General features: G+C 39.7%; 1 protein-coding gene across 4 annotated transcripts in view; it reads left to right on the plus strand.

Moving 5' to 3' along the window:
• The window catches only part of LOC147174799 (histone-lysine N-methyltransferase EHMT1-like), a 40,418-nt gene that overhangs the window by 3,254 nt on the left and 21,547 nt on the right, over positions 1 to 15,617 (plus strand). For all 4 annotated transcript variants that reach the window (XM_086075777.1, XM_086075776.1, XM_086075775.1 and 1 more), the window contains 8 exons: positions 2,152 to 2,234; positions 3,162 to 3,372; positions 3,462 to 3,598; positions 6,462 to 6,605; positions 6,744 to 7,009; positions 7,103 to 7,168; positions 7,266 to 7,354; positions 7,468 to 7,574. In XM_086075777.1, the coding sequence (XP_085931903.1) occupies positions 2,152 to 2,234; positions 3,162 to 3,372; positions 3,462 to 3,598; positions 6,462 to 6,605; positions 6,744 to 7,009; positions 7,103 to 7,168; positions 7,266 to 7,354; positions 7,468 to 7,574 (1,103 nt within the window). The remainder of the gene's footprint in view (positions 1 to 2,151; positions 2,235 to 3,161; positions 3,373 to 3,461; positions 3,599 to 6,461; positions 6,606 to 6,743; positions 7,010 to 7,102; positions 7,169 to 7,265; positions 7,355 to 7,467; positions 7,575 to 15,617) is intronic.

Consider the following 15,617-nt stretch of genomic DNA (forward strand, 5'->3'; position numbering starts at 1 on the left):
AGTCTTGGAGAATGGTGTGCGAGGAAGTTAGCCTAACTTATGTTTATCTACTTGTTTACTGCTGGGCAAAAAGAGTGGCTTAGCCGCTGTCCCAGGAAATAAGTGAAAGTATGCTACACTGTGGTGTGTCAGTGAAATGGTCGTCCGTCTTTTTTTGCGTCAGTCATCAGCCAAACGGGCTTCTGTCGTTAATTGACTGACTGAGAAGTTCTGTTGGTACTAACCCGGCTATTGATGGATACATTGATGGACGGAAATCCACTTCCATCAATGCTTAGTCTGTCAATCTTTCAAAGTTTCCTGTCATTCATTAATTGTCAACAAAACAGGTGTCCGTCATTGATAGATTGATGTTAATATTGATCGAATGCCCACCTCTGGGGAAAAAAAAAGTGTTATCGAACATCCCTAGTCGAGGACATATGTTGATGGAGGTCGGCATTTTGTCAATATTGACAGCAAGGTCCGTCATTCCGTCAATGACGGGCGCCCGTTTTGTTGACGATCGACGGGAAACTTCTAAAAAATTAACAAATTTAGCATTGACGGAAGTGGATTTTTGTCCATCATTGTAATCATCAATCCGTCAATGACGAATGTCCCATTTTGGTGACGGATTGACAAATGACGATTAATGGAACATTGATGGACGCCCACCTCGAATGATGGAAACATTGACGGATGCTCATTTTGCTGCGCAATCAACGAATGATGGATTGACGGTTCGGCTTGAAATATTTACTGATTGATGACGGAAGGGTGTCCTGACTCTTGACGATTGCCAAATAATAGACGCCCAAAATTAATTGATGCGCCCACTTCTGTATGTTGAGATAATGAAATTATACTTTTTCTTTAATTTGAAGGCTTTTTTTCCACCAGATTTTCTGCAGGAGGTATCACACAAAAATCTTTATTTATTGACCACAAAAAAACGTTTTAAAAATCCTTGATGTGTTCTACTCAGGTTGAAATGGCCATTCCAACCAGACTCAGCATTTTGAAATTGTAATTTTTGGGAACTCTTGTCACATTGGTAATATTGGTCGTTCTACGCTAATGAAATGACTGAGCACTGTTGCTGTATCAATTTGGTTCTAATTGCTACTTCAAGGCCAAGGGCCTTTCTTCAGGCAGTTTGGTCGTTTTAAATATACAAGGCATCATTCTGTTTTGTTTAGTTTGGCAGTAAACTTCAACTGGGAGAGGCATCAAACTTCCTGAAGCCCCTTTTTTGACCATCCATCCATCCACTCCAGTTTATCCGAGGTCAGATCGCGGGGGCAGCAGCTTTAGTAGGGAATCCCAGACTTCCTTCTCCCCTGCCACTTCGTCCAGCTCCTCTGGGGGGATCCCAAGGCGTTCCCAGGCCAGCCGAGAGACATAGTCTCTCTAACGTGTCCTGGATCGCCCCCGGGGCCTCCTCCTGGGGGGGCATGCCTGGAACACCTCCCCAGGGAGGAGTCCTAACAGATGTCCGAGCCCCCTCAGCTAGCTTCTCTGAACGTGGAGGAGCTGTATTTCGACTCTGAGACCCTCGCGGATGACCGAGCTTCTCACCCTATCTCTAAGGGAGAGGCCCCGGACACTGCAGAAAAAAATCATTTTGGCCACTGGTCCTTTCGGTCATGACCCACAGCTCATGACCATAGTTGAGGGCAGGACTGTCTTTCTGCTCAGCTCTTTACCACGACAGACCGACACAGAGTTTGCATCACAGCACACTTCTGCATATTGTAAAGTGTGTTGAGTTGCATTCCCTGCCACCACAAAGCGCTCGTATCTCAAGTCTGTGCTTGCAGGTCAAAACAAAAAAATCGGTCCAACGATGGTTTGTATCTCGATGAAGTTGTTATTCAGTTCACTCTTATCTCAAGGCACCACTAGTTTATAGCACATGTGCTTCTATTCTTATATACATATATGTTCTTCTGATTTATGGTCATGATATTTCATATCAGATGTCAAAATAGCAGAGGTTTTTACCTTTAAACTTTTTAACCTATAAATGTTTTTGTATTGATTTTATTCACTATTGAGCTGGGTTTAGAGTCCATCACAAAATTTATGCAATCATGGTAGCTGATTTCAGGTAATATATTACCAATGTTTTTCTCATTGGCTGCCTACTTATATGATTTTTCTTCATAGCTGTGAAGAAGAAGAAAAGGAAAATGGGACTCTACAACTTTGTTCCAAAAAAGAAGGCAAAGCCCTTGAAACACCCGGAAAAGGTAATTTTGTGTACACTGATAAATAGTATGAAAGCTTTTGTGCCCTAAAAGATTATTTTTAATGTACTACATACTGTGAATGTGTTTCCAAGAATGTTTTGCGTTGTGGTAGATTAAACACAACATGATCGACAGCATTCTTTGATTTATTTAAAATAGATGTACTGGTATTATACCTATCCCTACATTGTTGCAACACTTTTATAATTGTGTTCCTATTTCTTATTTCTGATTAACTTGATGATTAGTAAGTTTTCATAACCAGGTTTAGATGTTTCTTTCACAAACTGAAATAAAGACTTAACTGCTGGGCGTGGAAGGGCACTCAGAGGCACTTTTGCTGAGTCATTGAGACTATTAATTAAAATGATTAGAAATATATAGGTATTGACATATCAGTCATTACATTCACCCAACCATACATTTTCGATGATGCTATAAGGTTTTGGGTCACATAGAACTGATGTGACAAAGGGACTGCTCAGCAGTCAATCACGGGCCACATACGATATAGAAACCAACAGCCATTTACATCTCAGATTCATACCGTCGCTGAGTGGGAGTAAGGCCAATTATACGTTACGCCATCACAAACCTGGTCAGTCATTCCAAATATGAAGTGAATACTTGATGTTATTGGTGGTGTAGGGGTTCACTCGCTGGATTTCAGTGCAGGAAGCGTACGTTTAGTTCCCACTTAGTAACTGTGTGAATGTGAGCATGAATAGTTGCCTGTCTGTATTGTGATTTATTGAATGACAGCCAGTACAGGTGGTTTTGCCTTTTTCCCAATGTCAGCTACAGCTTCAGTACCAGTGACCCTGAATAGGTTAAGAGTTACAGAAAATGGATGGATAAATAATATTAAATATTGTGCTATCACCATTAAAAAAATGCTTATTAACACACATTTCTGTTTTCAATCAGTCTGATTCTCACAACATTGTGCAGATGAGCCATGTCGGAGTAGATGGTGTTATATCTGTGATTACCAAATCAGGAGATGCCTCAAGTATGAGCAGTGAATCTCTCACTGAAGCACGTTCTGGACAAGCAAACCATGTTGAGTACACAGAGCTGAATATTGCCTGTCTTTGTTTAAAAGGTCAGGAAGAGCTACTTTTACCACACTCAACAGGTAACCGCTACAGATGCGCTGAATGGCTGTATTCATGTTCCAACAATGCTTTTGTACAAATGTAAATTATATCTCTGTATTTTGGCCAGCACTTGCTGAGGTGACAGAATCAGACATGGCTGAGGAGTTACCATTGTGCTGCTGTCGTATAGAGACTCCTACCTGTGGAAGCAGATTGTCTGAACAGGATCTGATCTGTATGGCCATGGATGGGAAAGATGAAATGGTAAAAACACTACATGAGCCAAAACCCTTTGGAGACTTGGGGTGACATTTCCACCCTGCATAAAATAAATTATCTGATTTTTCCTTTTGTGAATCCCTTAAGCACCTTGTTTAAGTCATTCAGCGGAATTTATTTTGTTTGATTAAAATATAAGCCAAGTTCGCTTTAGTAATACAGCCCGTCGTGCATTTAAATAATAGTCCTGTAATATTTGTTAAATTAAGTTTAGACTTTTTTTTTTTCCTAAAATGGATCAAACCCACAACCTCATGGATGGGAGACAACCACTCTTAACACTGAGCCATGCCCGATTTCCCCCTGAGAGTCCTCGGGAATAAGGTGGATATAAGAGGCATAAAAATCCCTCACCTTTCAGTGAAATTTGCCCTTTTAAAACCAAAATAGGTCACCTACGTGAATCGTGCAGAACCAATGAGAAAATATTTCTGAGGTGGGGGTTGTGTCACAGAACTGAACGTAGTCTATTTTTGCTTTGTGAACGAGCTGATTCTGGGGCCAATGAACGGTTTTGAACGCAGTTAATTTTTGTTCTCGGGTGGCAGGTTTTCTCCTGTTAGACTACACAAGAAAAAAACATGGGTAAATACACCGTAAATGAACCTTAATTCGGTAGAAAAGGCCATTATTTGGCAACCCGGCTGCCAACAACTGTCGCAATATGTCATCAAAATGCGACGCGTGGTTGCCTTATGTTGCTTGTGTTGTATGTAATTCTGCCATCTCAAAGCATCCTTTAAGCCAGGGGTGGTCAAGTTCGATCCTCGAGAGCCCCTATCCAGCCTGTTTTCCATGTCTCCCTCCTTCAGCGCAGCTGAATCTAATGATCAGCTCATCAGTACGCTTTGCAGAAGCCTGATAACGATCCTGATCATGAATCAGGTGTGTTGGTGGAGAGAAACATGGAAAACAGGCTGGATAGTGGCTCTCGAGGACCAAACTTGGCCACCCCTGCTTTAATCTGTTTAATGAAACGTTTACTGTAAAACTAAAAGCACAACATGAGAATTACACATATTTTATATTTAAATACAAAACATTATTAGTTTATAAAACATTGCTAGCGCTAATGCTAAAGTGATTGGACAATCTCATTCAAATTCTAACGGGAAATTAGCATCTCTTAGTATAAAGTATTCTTACCAGCTCTTATTAATTGATTTTCTCATTGTCTGTTTAACTTGTTCTTTCCTCAAAATTCAAGTACACAAATATCCCAATATACTTTTCCAACACATTTCCACATGGCATGTACACAAAATACAATCCCTGAGGTCCCAGGTTAGTAGACTTGATAAAATAAATATGATAAAGAGATAAGGGGCAATGTAATCCTTAAAACTGAAAATGAAAAAATAGTAAAAGCCTTAAATCATGAACTATGGATGAGTTCATTTTGGAATATTGAACTTAGTTTGAAATATTATAATTATGTTGAAATTTGTGAGCTGAACTTTGAAGTAGTTTGCGTAGAAAATGACCTTTCCCCACAGGGAAGGGTGCAAAGATGTTCCCAAATAAGTTTAGATGTATTGAACTCCATAAAAGTTGTACTGTTGCGTAATTCATGAAAAAAAGTTAAGTCTTTTTATTCTATTTCTTATACAGCATAATGTGACCGATGTATTTTATATATTTTTTCCTATAACATTTATATGGTCTTCTAATTACTAGATTAATAGATACTTGAACTACACTTGAGGCAGGATATCATCCCTGACTTGGAGAGGGCACGACACCCTTTTCCCACTGAGGACCACGGTCTTCGATTTAGAGGTTCTGTACTTTAACTAGAGTTAAACAAACACCGCAGCTTGATGGACCCAATAGAACCGCATTCACTGCATAGAGCAAAGATTTAATACAAAGGCCACATAACTGGACTCTCTTCTGCTGCACCAAGAAGTAGAAAATCTGTCCATGTAACTTCAGAACAGAACCCCTGTCCAAAGGCAGCCTAGACATAGACCAAAACTCACTGGAAACAAATCAGACTTACTACCTACTAGCAATGCTGATTAAACTCTTGATACCGGCCTTAAACGGACCGAACCGCTTGCATCAGGGTGCCCGGTGCCCCATACTCCCAGATCACCTTGGTCACAGGACTCCCTGACGACACGGCCCACAAGTCCCCAAACATTGTTGACTGGGTGGGTGACTTGCCAATAGCGGCCTTTCAATTCTCATTGCACAAATGAGCATTGGCATCCTCAGTCTAATGATGAACTCCCCAGCAGGGACAGTCCCCTGCAGCCCCTTAAAGGACTAAAAAAATGGTGGTACAGTATCTCCTGCTGTTTTGTGCGTACAGTACGTACAAACAAAAATTAGGACTCTCCCAACACTTCCAGTCGAAGGGAGGCTACCCTCTCTTCCACCTTGTGTGACGTCATCCCAATCTAGCTGCTTTTCAGCAGCTCTTTCTTTCTTTTTCCCGTCTTTTAAAGATGTCCATCTGTTTCAGCATCACTGCAAGCGTCATTATGGTGTGGAAAAGTCTTTGTCTGCTTCAAGCAGTTGTGCAGGATAGTTAGTCTGCACCTTTACACTCCAGTCCTTAATTTATTTAATGACAGTCTTCTTTGTTTTTGCACCTCTGCTGAGTAAGCCTGGGTGTGAAGTAGATCTGTTTTGAGGCGGTGCTTCCATTTCATGCAAATGAGCCACTTAAGACATTCATAGTAATGCTTTCATAAAATAACCATGCACTAGAGATAAACACTCTGGAAATTAATATCGTGCAAGGAAATTGGAATATTTATTTTACAAAATCAGATTATGTGAGTGTGTATTAACTTTTAATAGTTTGGGTCATGGACAACATGTTGTTTTCTCTTCTCAGCTGAATCGTTGTCACAGACAGGTGATGAAGCATGAAATGATGAGACCTTCCACTGTAGTCCATTTGCTGGTTCTGTGTGAGCATCACAGGGCCAGCATGGTTAAACACCAATGCTGCCCTGGCTGCGGGCTTTTCTGTAGTGTGGTGAGGGAAATCCCGAGCTTCACAAATATACTATAGCTGCCTCCCATCTTAGCTCATGAAATATTGAGTATTTAATATGAATATTTTGATGTTGGTCCTGCTGATCCCAATTCATTTGCTATACTGGTTTTTGCTTAGGGTACCTTCATGGAGTGCCAGCCCCATGGTAGCATTTTCCACCGCTTTCATAGGGACTGTGCCTCCGTTTTGAAGGATCGTAGGTTTTGCCCTCACTGTGGTGAGGATGCCAGTGGGGCGAAGGAGGTCACAATATCGTCACCCTCCCTCCAAGGATCAAACAGGGGACCATCACCTCCATCTCCTCTGCCAAGACCTGCTACACAGATTCTCAGGGCTAAAAAGACTTGCGAGCCACAAAGGAGTAGAGAGCTAAAGTTCAGCAGGTAATTATTTTTTTTCTTATTTATCATCTCATTGGAAAACAATTCAAAAGGCATTAGGATCTGATTTATTTTGGATTTGTTCAATTGTTACAGTGGTACTACAGGCAGAAGTCCTAACAAATCACTAGAGAGTATACTAATGGGACTAGATGATGAAAAGTAAGGTTACATTTGAAGTATTTTGGCAACATGCGCTGCTTTGGAAAGAAATTTGCTCTTCAACATAAATAATTGATTGAGATTCATGTTTTTGTAGCCTGAAACCAACAAACGTAAATTACCCTAACAGACAGCTCTACGTTTCTGCAGAAGAAGGAGAGCTCCAGAGGGTCATTCATCTGTTGGGTAACTTAAATGTTTATTTTTCCCCTGTCTGACAAGCGGCACCAACAGTTTGACAGTGTTTTAATGCCATCATGCATACTGTCAGCTATACCAACATACTTTGTATGTGGCAGTTGATGGAAAGGATCCCAACCTTATGATGGATGCCCAAAACAAGCAAACGCCCCTACATGCTGCTGCTACTGAAGGACATGTGGAAATTTGCCATATGCTAATCCAGGTGAGGGAGCGTTTTTTATGCTTTCCTCAGTTTGTTAAATCTATCAGTTTTCAACTTTGGTTTTGAATATTAATTTGGGCATCTTGAGAACTTTTTTTTTTCCAAATACATTGAGTATTTTATGAATGTTTTATTGTTACTTCAGACTAGCAGTTGGCCTGTCTCTCACAATTTGATACTATTACAATTCAAATGTTTACATTTTGATTTGATTAACTTTTTTTTTACTATGTGACGACTGAAAATAGTAAATGAAAGTAATGAAAACCGAGTCAGGGTTTTCATAATTGCACAGAACTTAGAAAAAAAACCTATAATGTGACCCTATGGAACTAGCAGAATTATAAATTAACAGACCTGAGCATATCCTGAAGAAGTAACCTTTAATCACTCTAAATAATAGACCTCCAAGCAAACTCAAATTCATGAACGAGAGGGAGTGACTCGAATTTGACAGACACCCATATATATAGTGCTGTCACGAACAACTTTTTTTTTAATCAAGCCTCCTATCAATGATTCCATCGATTAATCGCTCCCCCCCAATTATTTTTTATTATTATTATTTATTTATTTATTTCAAGTCCACAAAGGCTAAATGTGAGTTGAATTTTGTGGATATAAATACAATTTTTTCCTTATCTTCTGCACACATATGCACATTTTACACAAACACCAACACAATTAGCCTATGCTAAACGATTAACAATCGCGATTAGCATTAGCCCTGAATAAACACTAATCACTTACTTATCGTACTTTTCCTGAAAGTCACTTTGTAGTCTAACATATGGAAAATCCAATTTGATCAAAATATTAAATGGTAAATGGACTGCACTTAAATTGCGCTTTATCTTCATCATGTTTACCAAGCCAGACATATTCGCTTGTCTCGTTCAAACATATTGAGTTGTCGAAGCCTACAATGGCCATTGATGCAGCATACTAACTGTACCGCACAGAAAGGTTTTTCAAATAGCTTACTTGCTTATGCTCCAGGATCCTGCACCGTCACCCTGGTTTTTTTTCTCTTTGGTTCCATCCCATTACAAATCAATAAATGTCAGTGATTTCGTTTCTAAGGTCCGACAAGCGTCCGTGTTTGCAAACTCCCTTGCGTCTGTTGTTAAGTACATTGTGGCCAACTGGGTCAGTTTGGCTCGGTTATTGCACATTTGGTGGCGTAAAACCGTAGTAATAGTCCTCGTAGCAAATGCTGGATGGCTCACCTGCACCCTACTTGGAGGAGTGGGAAAACAAAACTTGGAGGACTCGGCGTATCGGGAGGAGTGAGTCTTGCTCTATGCTATAGTAGATACCGCCTTCCCGTTGCTGACGCACGTAGGGCCGCAATTTTATGTGTGCCTGGCTCCAATAAATTCATTAGAACTATTTTGTTTATTTAGCGATTTTGACGCGGTTTGTTGTGTTACAAACATAAGACGTAGCGATGCTAACCCTAAAAAGAATCATGGTTAGCAGTGGAGAATGCCGGTCGGATTCCGAAAGCATACGTATGTGTAACTACGGTTCTATGAGTCCTGAACGACCGCCAGCATTGTTTGTCACTCAGAGCCCTCGTGTTGATTTGCGCGAGAAGGTTCTGAGAGACTCGGTTCCGGCTACGATCCCCCTTTATACATGAGGATCACGTCAGCCGGAACCCTGGAAATGTCCTTTTATGAATTCTTTCTCGAGTGACGCATGCGCGTGGGGGGTAAGTGTCTGTGCGGAAACACAAAATATTGGTTCCGGGCCTCCCAGCAACTTCCAGGTGCCGCAAATTCAAATGGGTTTACAGGAACTGCCTCAGGCGCTGGCAGATCCTGAAGATTATATGGAGTAAAGATAAGGTTGCTCAGCCGCGGCATTTACAAATGGGGTGGTGGATTCCAAAATAGATAGTTGAAAACCATCAAACTGTTCAGAACTATTTCACTGCTCAGTGTTGTGAGAAAGATATTCTTGAGCATTGTGGCAATCGCCATCTGTTTAAGGACTCCTCTGGCTCAGGCATAACTGCGCTTGCGCGTGCATTCAAAATGTGTCTAAAACATAATATTTTGGGGCCGCTGTGGAGCCGCGGTCCAAGATGGCTGCTTAGCTTTGTGTCTCCGTACAACCCTGCACAAAACGACTTTGTAACCCAATATATATGCCTTTTCCCGATAGTGAAATATGTCTAAAGTAAACCCAGTCAAGGACTGTGAGATATTCACTAGAAAACGCGGTTCCCAGAAGCCGTAAAATACCTTGTCGAACAAGCAAGACGGCGAGGCTGATGCTACAAACATGTATAACCTAGCTGCTGTGCTAGCGGAGCTTAAGTCACTTCGACACAAAGTTTATGCCGAATTTGAAGGATTTGGCACCAAGCTTGACAATGTCAATGAATGTCTGGAGAAAATGACCGGCTCAATAGCCGCTTTGGAAAGCAGTGTGTCGGAGATAAAGAAGAATGTTGCCGGCAATGCTACACGAATGGAGGAGGCCGAAAACCAGATTGTGTCGACGGAGGAACAGTTGGAAAAGAGTAAGACTGAACTTTCTCACGCTATGAAACTCATTGCCTTTCTCAAATCGAAGACAGACTACCTCGAAAACCACAGCAGACGAAATAATCTACGTCTATTTGGGCTTCGAGAGGGCGCTGAGGGAAACCGTCCGATGCTAGAATATGTATGGGAGATGCTACCAGGCTGGCTAAAGCTGGATGCTAATCAAATGTTCACGCTTGATAGTAGTCCAGAACCAGTGTTTTCTCCGTGATCAGACTGTACCCACTCCTCCGATGAATATACATTGGACTCGGGGTACTCTTCATCGTCCGATTGAAAGTCCGCCTGTACAGAAGTGATCGGTTGTGCACCACGTTTTCCGCCGTTAGCATCGCTAGCCGGTGAGGCTTTACGACGTGATCAAAGCCGCCGCGTCCACGCTTCCAACTTCGGCGTCAACCTCGGAGTCACCATCATCATCATCAATGTGCTCTTTAGCATTGGTCGATGCTTTTCGTCTTTGAAAAAAATGCTCAAGCGTGAGCTGCTTGCAACCGGTCGCCATTTTCGCTTCCTCAGCCATTCTCCCCTCAACACTCTTGCTCCGCCTCACGTCTTCTACTGACTCCTACCCGATCTTGTCCAAAGAGACTCATCGCTGCCATCTAGTGCCCAAAAATAGTCATTATACTAACTCGATCTGCTTGATACTTTTAGCACATCTTGCCAAGGCTTTCCTCCACCCGTTTCCCCAAAAAAACAAAAAAAAAACGTCTTTTAACGTCTTTGGCAGCACTCATTTGGATTTTACTAAACGTTATTAAACGTTTTTGGCGGTCAAAGAGTTAAGTGTTAAATTCATCTTCTTTATTTGTGTTTGTTTTTGTGTTTGGGTATGTGTGTCAGGCTCCCACATTTGACAGTATGACAATGTATGCAGAGTGTTATCTATATTTTAGAGATACTATATATGGAAACTAGAAATGCACCTAGTCTAAAAATGTACAGGAAACTAGTTGGAATGTCAGAGGGTTAAGGCAAATAAGTAAATTGAAACAAATTATAAACAGAGTGAAACTTATTAAATCTAATGTGGTATTTTTTCAAGAATCCCATTTGACACCGTCAGACATTAAATCTGTCAGGAATCGATGGCCCGGCCAGGTATTACATACATCGTACAATAAATACGCTAGAGGTGTTATTATCTTGATCCATAAGGACATGCCATTTCAAAGTGAGTAAGACAATACAGGACCGGGATGGTAGATATGTGATTGTTCAGGGCAATATACTTTCACATAAATTAAATTTAGTAATCTTATATGGACCTAATGAGGACAACCCTAAATTCTATGATGATTTTTTCCTGCCTTTTCTCACATTACAGGGAAGTTGTCTTTTTGGAGGAGACTTCAACTGTACTTTGGAACCCACATTGGATTGTTCCACTGGTCTTGATACCACCAAGACTCAGACTTGAAAAATAATTAAAAGGTTCATAACTGATTTAAACTTGGTTGAGATATGGAGAGAACGAAATCCTAGTAAAAAAAAAGAATATTCATGCCATTCGGCCCCACTTAAGTTTAAAACCTACATTAGAGTGGAAATTATCAGCTATACAAGTTTCAAATTGAGGCAGAAGAGAATAGTTATGGACAATTTAGAAAAAAGAATTAAAGGGTTAGAAATCAACCTTATTGTAAATGAAGATCCTGCTCAAGAAAAGGACCTGCTGCTCCTTAGAGCTGAGTACAATAAACTATCAGTTGGAAGTATAGCTAATAGTCTTTTGTGGTTGAAGCGAGACTATTATGATCTAGGCGAGAAGGCGGGGAGTAAGAGTAAGAAAGAAGAAAACTGCAATCCGAAAGAGCAATTAAATGAATCAGAACTTCGGCAGGCAACTTTTGTACGGATCCAATGGAAATGAATGACAGTTTCAGAGAGTACTATCAATCTGTGTATAAGTCAGAGTCATCTAAAACATTGGAAGAACATGCTTAATTCCTCAATCAATATCAATTTCAAACACTGTCAGATGATTTTGAAAAAAGAGATGGACAGTGATATGTGTTGAAGAAATTTCAAATGCAATTCAAAGTATAAAAAGTGGCAAAATTGTTGGAAAAGATGGCTTGCCAATTGAGTTCTATAAAAAGTTTAAGGAAAAGTTGCTTACTCCATTATGGAATATGTTTAATGAGTCGTTTCGTAATGGGATACTCCCACCCACCTTACGATTGGCGGTAATAACACTAATTTTGAATCCAGGGAAGCTTCCTACAGAATGTTCCTCCTTTAGACCAATAAGTTTGATGGGCTGCGATACTAAGATACTGTACAAACTGTTAGCTAAACGGTTGGAAAAACACATTCTATATCTAGTGCATAATGATCAAAATGGGTTTGTACAGAAACACCAAGGATTTCATAATATAAGGCGAGTCTTGAATATAATTCATGAGAAGTGTAATGCTAAGGATACAGCATAATTATCGCTGGATGCCAGGCAGGCCTTTGATAAAATAGGATGGCCGTTTTTGTTTAACCTTCTACCACGATATGGACTAGGAGTTACATTTCTTAGGTGGGTCCAACTTTTATATACTAGTCCTATGGCCAGTATATTAACAAATAATATTGTTTCAAAACCAATCACTTTGGAACAATCGACTAGACAAGGATGTCCCCTATCGCCTATGTTATTCATACTTGCCATAGAACTGTTGGCGATAGCAGAACACATGCTGGTATAGTAGGAATTAACCTAGGAGGGCTGGAACATAAATTGTCATTGTATGCTGATGATGTGATTGTTTTCTTAACAAATCTGCGCAGTAGTATTCCAAACTTCATTGATTGTATAGACTTATTTGAACAATTTTCTGGCTTTGACATTAATTATTCAAAATCATCGATATTGTTTTTAAACAAGGAAGAAAGCCAATTGTGAAAACTCCTTTTATTAATACTAAAGACGGGTTTACTTATCTTGGAGTCCGCATAATGCCCTCAATTAAGTCTATGGTCCCTTCTAATTATGACTCTTTAATTGTAGTTAAAGGAAAGGATGGATCAATGAATGACATCGCCTATATCAATAATTGGACGTAGGGGTGTTAGAAAAAAATCGATTCTGCAATATATCGCGATATTACAGCGCGCAATTCTCGAATCGATTCGATATGCGGCCGAATTGATTTTTAAACATACATTTTTTATGGGAATATTCAACAAAACGTCTTACTTACGGTTAAGATTCACACATTAAGCATGGCGGAATTAAGGAACATTAAGCCTTAATATTTTATTTCAGTGCTGTTCAAACATGAAACAGACTGCAACCTGTTTGTTAAATGCATTTTCAGATAAATAAATACATTTTCATACAAATCTTAGTGTACATGTTCAAGTTTACTGATTAGTATTTTCTAAATTTGAGTAAAAAAAAAAAATCGCAATAATCAATTTATAGATTCGTATCGGGATTAATCGAATCGAGTCGTGACCTATGAATCGTGATACGAATTGAATCACCAGGTACTAGGCAATTCACACCCCTAATTGGACATATCAATTTGATAAAAATGTATATACTTCCTAAATGTCTTTATTTGTTCCAGTCAATTCCTCTACCATTATCAAATACATTTTTCAACAGTATTTTTTAGTACATTCATTTGGGATAGTAAAAAATCCCGGTTGAGACTTAGATTAGATTACTTTACCTCCCATATGAGCGAGGAGGACAACAATTTCCAAATTTAAAATGGTATTATTGGGTTGCTCAATTGCGTTCAATGATTTATTGCTTTACGAATGAGACGGGTCCGTCTTGGTTGTCCATTGAACAAGCGTCAGTGTCGATGCTTCCCCTAAGACTTTACTTTTATTCAGCAGACCCTAAAACCCTACAAAAGAGTACAAAAAATCGGTTTGTGAAAAACTCTATTGACATTTGGTATAAAACGCACCAACATATTAAGGACATCTCCCGCTTTACTCCTTTATGGGGTAATTTAAGTTTTGCAACAGGTAGGGTTGATGGGGGTTTTAAGATATGGACAGAAAAGGGTATAGGAAGTGTAGGTGATTTATATGCAAACTGTATGCTACTTGCATTTGAAGAACTTCTTCAGAAATATCAAGTACATAAAAAACACTTCTTTAAATATCTGCAGACTAAACATTTCATATCCTCAAAGTACAAGACTATTCATTTGGAACCTCCTCTCTCACAATTAGAACAGCTAACACTTAAAAACGGTGAGGATAAAGGTTTGATTTCTTTGTACTACTCTGTTTTAGTAACTCATGACAATTAATCCTATCTTGATAGACTAAAAGCATGGAACTCTGATATTGAGGAGGTAATTACAGAGGAAGAATGGCATAGGGCATGCCTTAAAGCCCCAAAACAAACTATTAATACGAGAATGAAGTTACTGCAATACAAGTGGTTGATGAGAACATATATCACACCTGTAAAAATGAACAGCTGGTCTCCTGTTATCCCTGATACTTGTATTAAATGTTTGGGAGGACAGGGCTCCCTTTTTCATTGTGTCTGGTAGTGCTCTAAATTGCAAAGTTTTGGGAGAGAAGTGGGACAGATAATGTCGACTATGGTCGGAATTAATATACCTCCATAGAGCAAAACTTTTTGTGCTGGGAATCTACCCCAAAGACTTTGTGGTTTGTGCAAGTAAATCTACTGTGATTGATTATGACTACGGGCCAGGAGGCTGATTGCTTTATTTTGGGGAAAAAATTTATGTACTGTCAATGAATCAGTGGATAAAGGAATTGACAAATACTGTCGCATTGGAAAAACTGACTTACATTATTAGGGGGAGGGCGGAAGAGTTTGAAGGAATATGGAGGCCTCTACTGGACTTTGTTGATCAATGGGGTGCACAGCCACCTATTACAGTGTAATATAATGTGGAGATGGTTGTTTGTTTTGTATGTTGTTGTTTTTTTTTGGGGGGGGGGTGCTAATAGTTTTTTCTTTTATTTGTGTTTGTTCTATTGTTACCGGTTTATAAAGAAAGAATTTGTGGGGAAAAAAACCTTTATATTTTTATTCCAGTACTTTTTAATAAATATTCTTGGGGGTCTGGATGAAAGGGTCTCGGAATCCAGAGATGGACCGTGGTCCACCAGTTAGGGACCCCTGATATAGTTCGGTGAATTGATTGATGATATTTTACAAAACAGTGAACTGAAAGGACAATATGGGCGAGCTACATGGGTGATAAGACACTCGCAGCAAAATAATGAGCCTACGAGTGCTCACTAAGTGTTCAGTGGATTTTGGGCAAACACAGAAGGCCTTTTACTGACACCGGAATGGTCAAGAAGGCACAGAAATGGCACTTTACTTTATTCAATGTGCAACAACCTACTTTGTAGTGCAATAACCTTATTTATTGATTGATTTAAAAAAAATATATATATTTTATTTTTTACTCTTACTGTCTGCATGCCTGCCTATCTGTTCATGCATTTTGGTGTGTGTTAACTGAGATAAAGTAAG

Source organism: Leptonotus elevatus, chromosome 5 (genome assembly GCF_054856555.1).
Source record: "Leptonotus elevatus isolate MCC_2025b chromosome 5, RoL_Lele_1.0, whole genome shotgun sequence".
Lineage (NCBI taxonomy): Eukaryota > Metazoa > Chordata > Actinopteri > Syngnathiformes > Syngnathidae > Leptonotus > Leptonotus elevatus.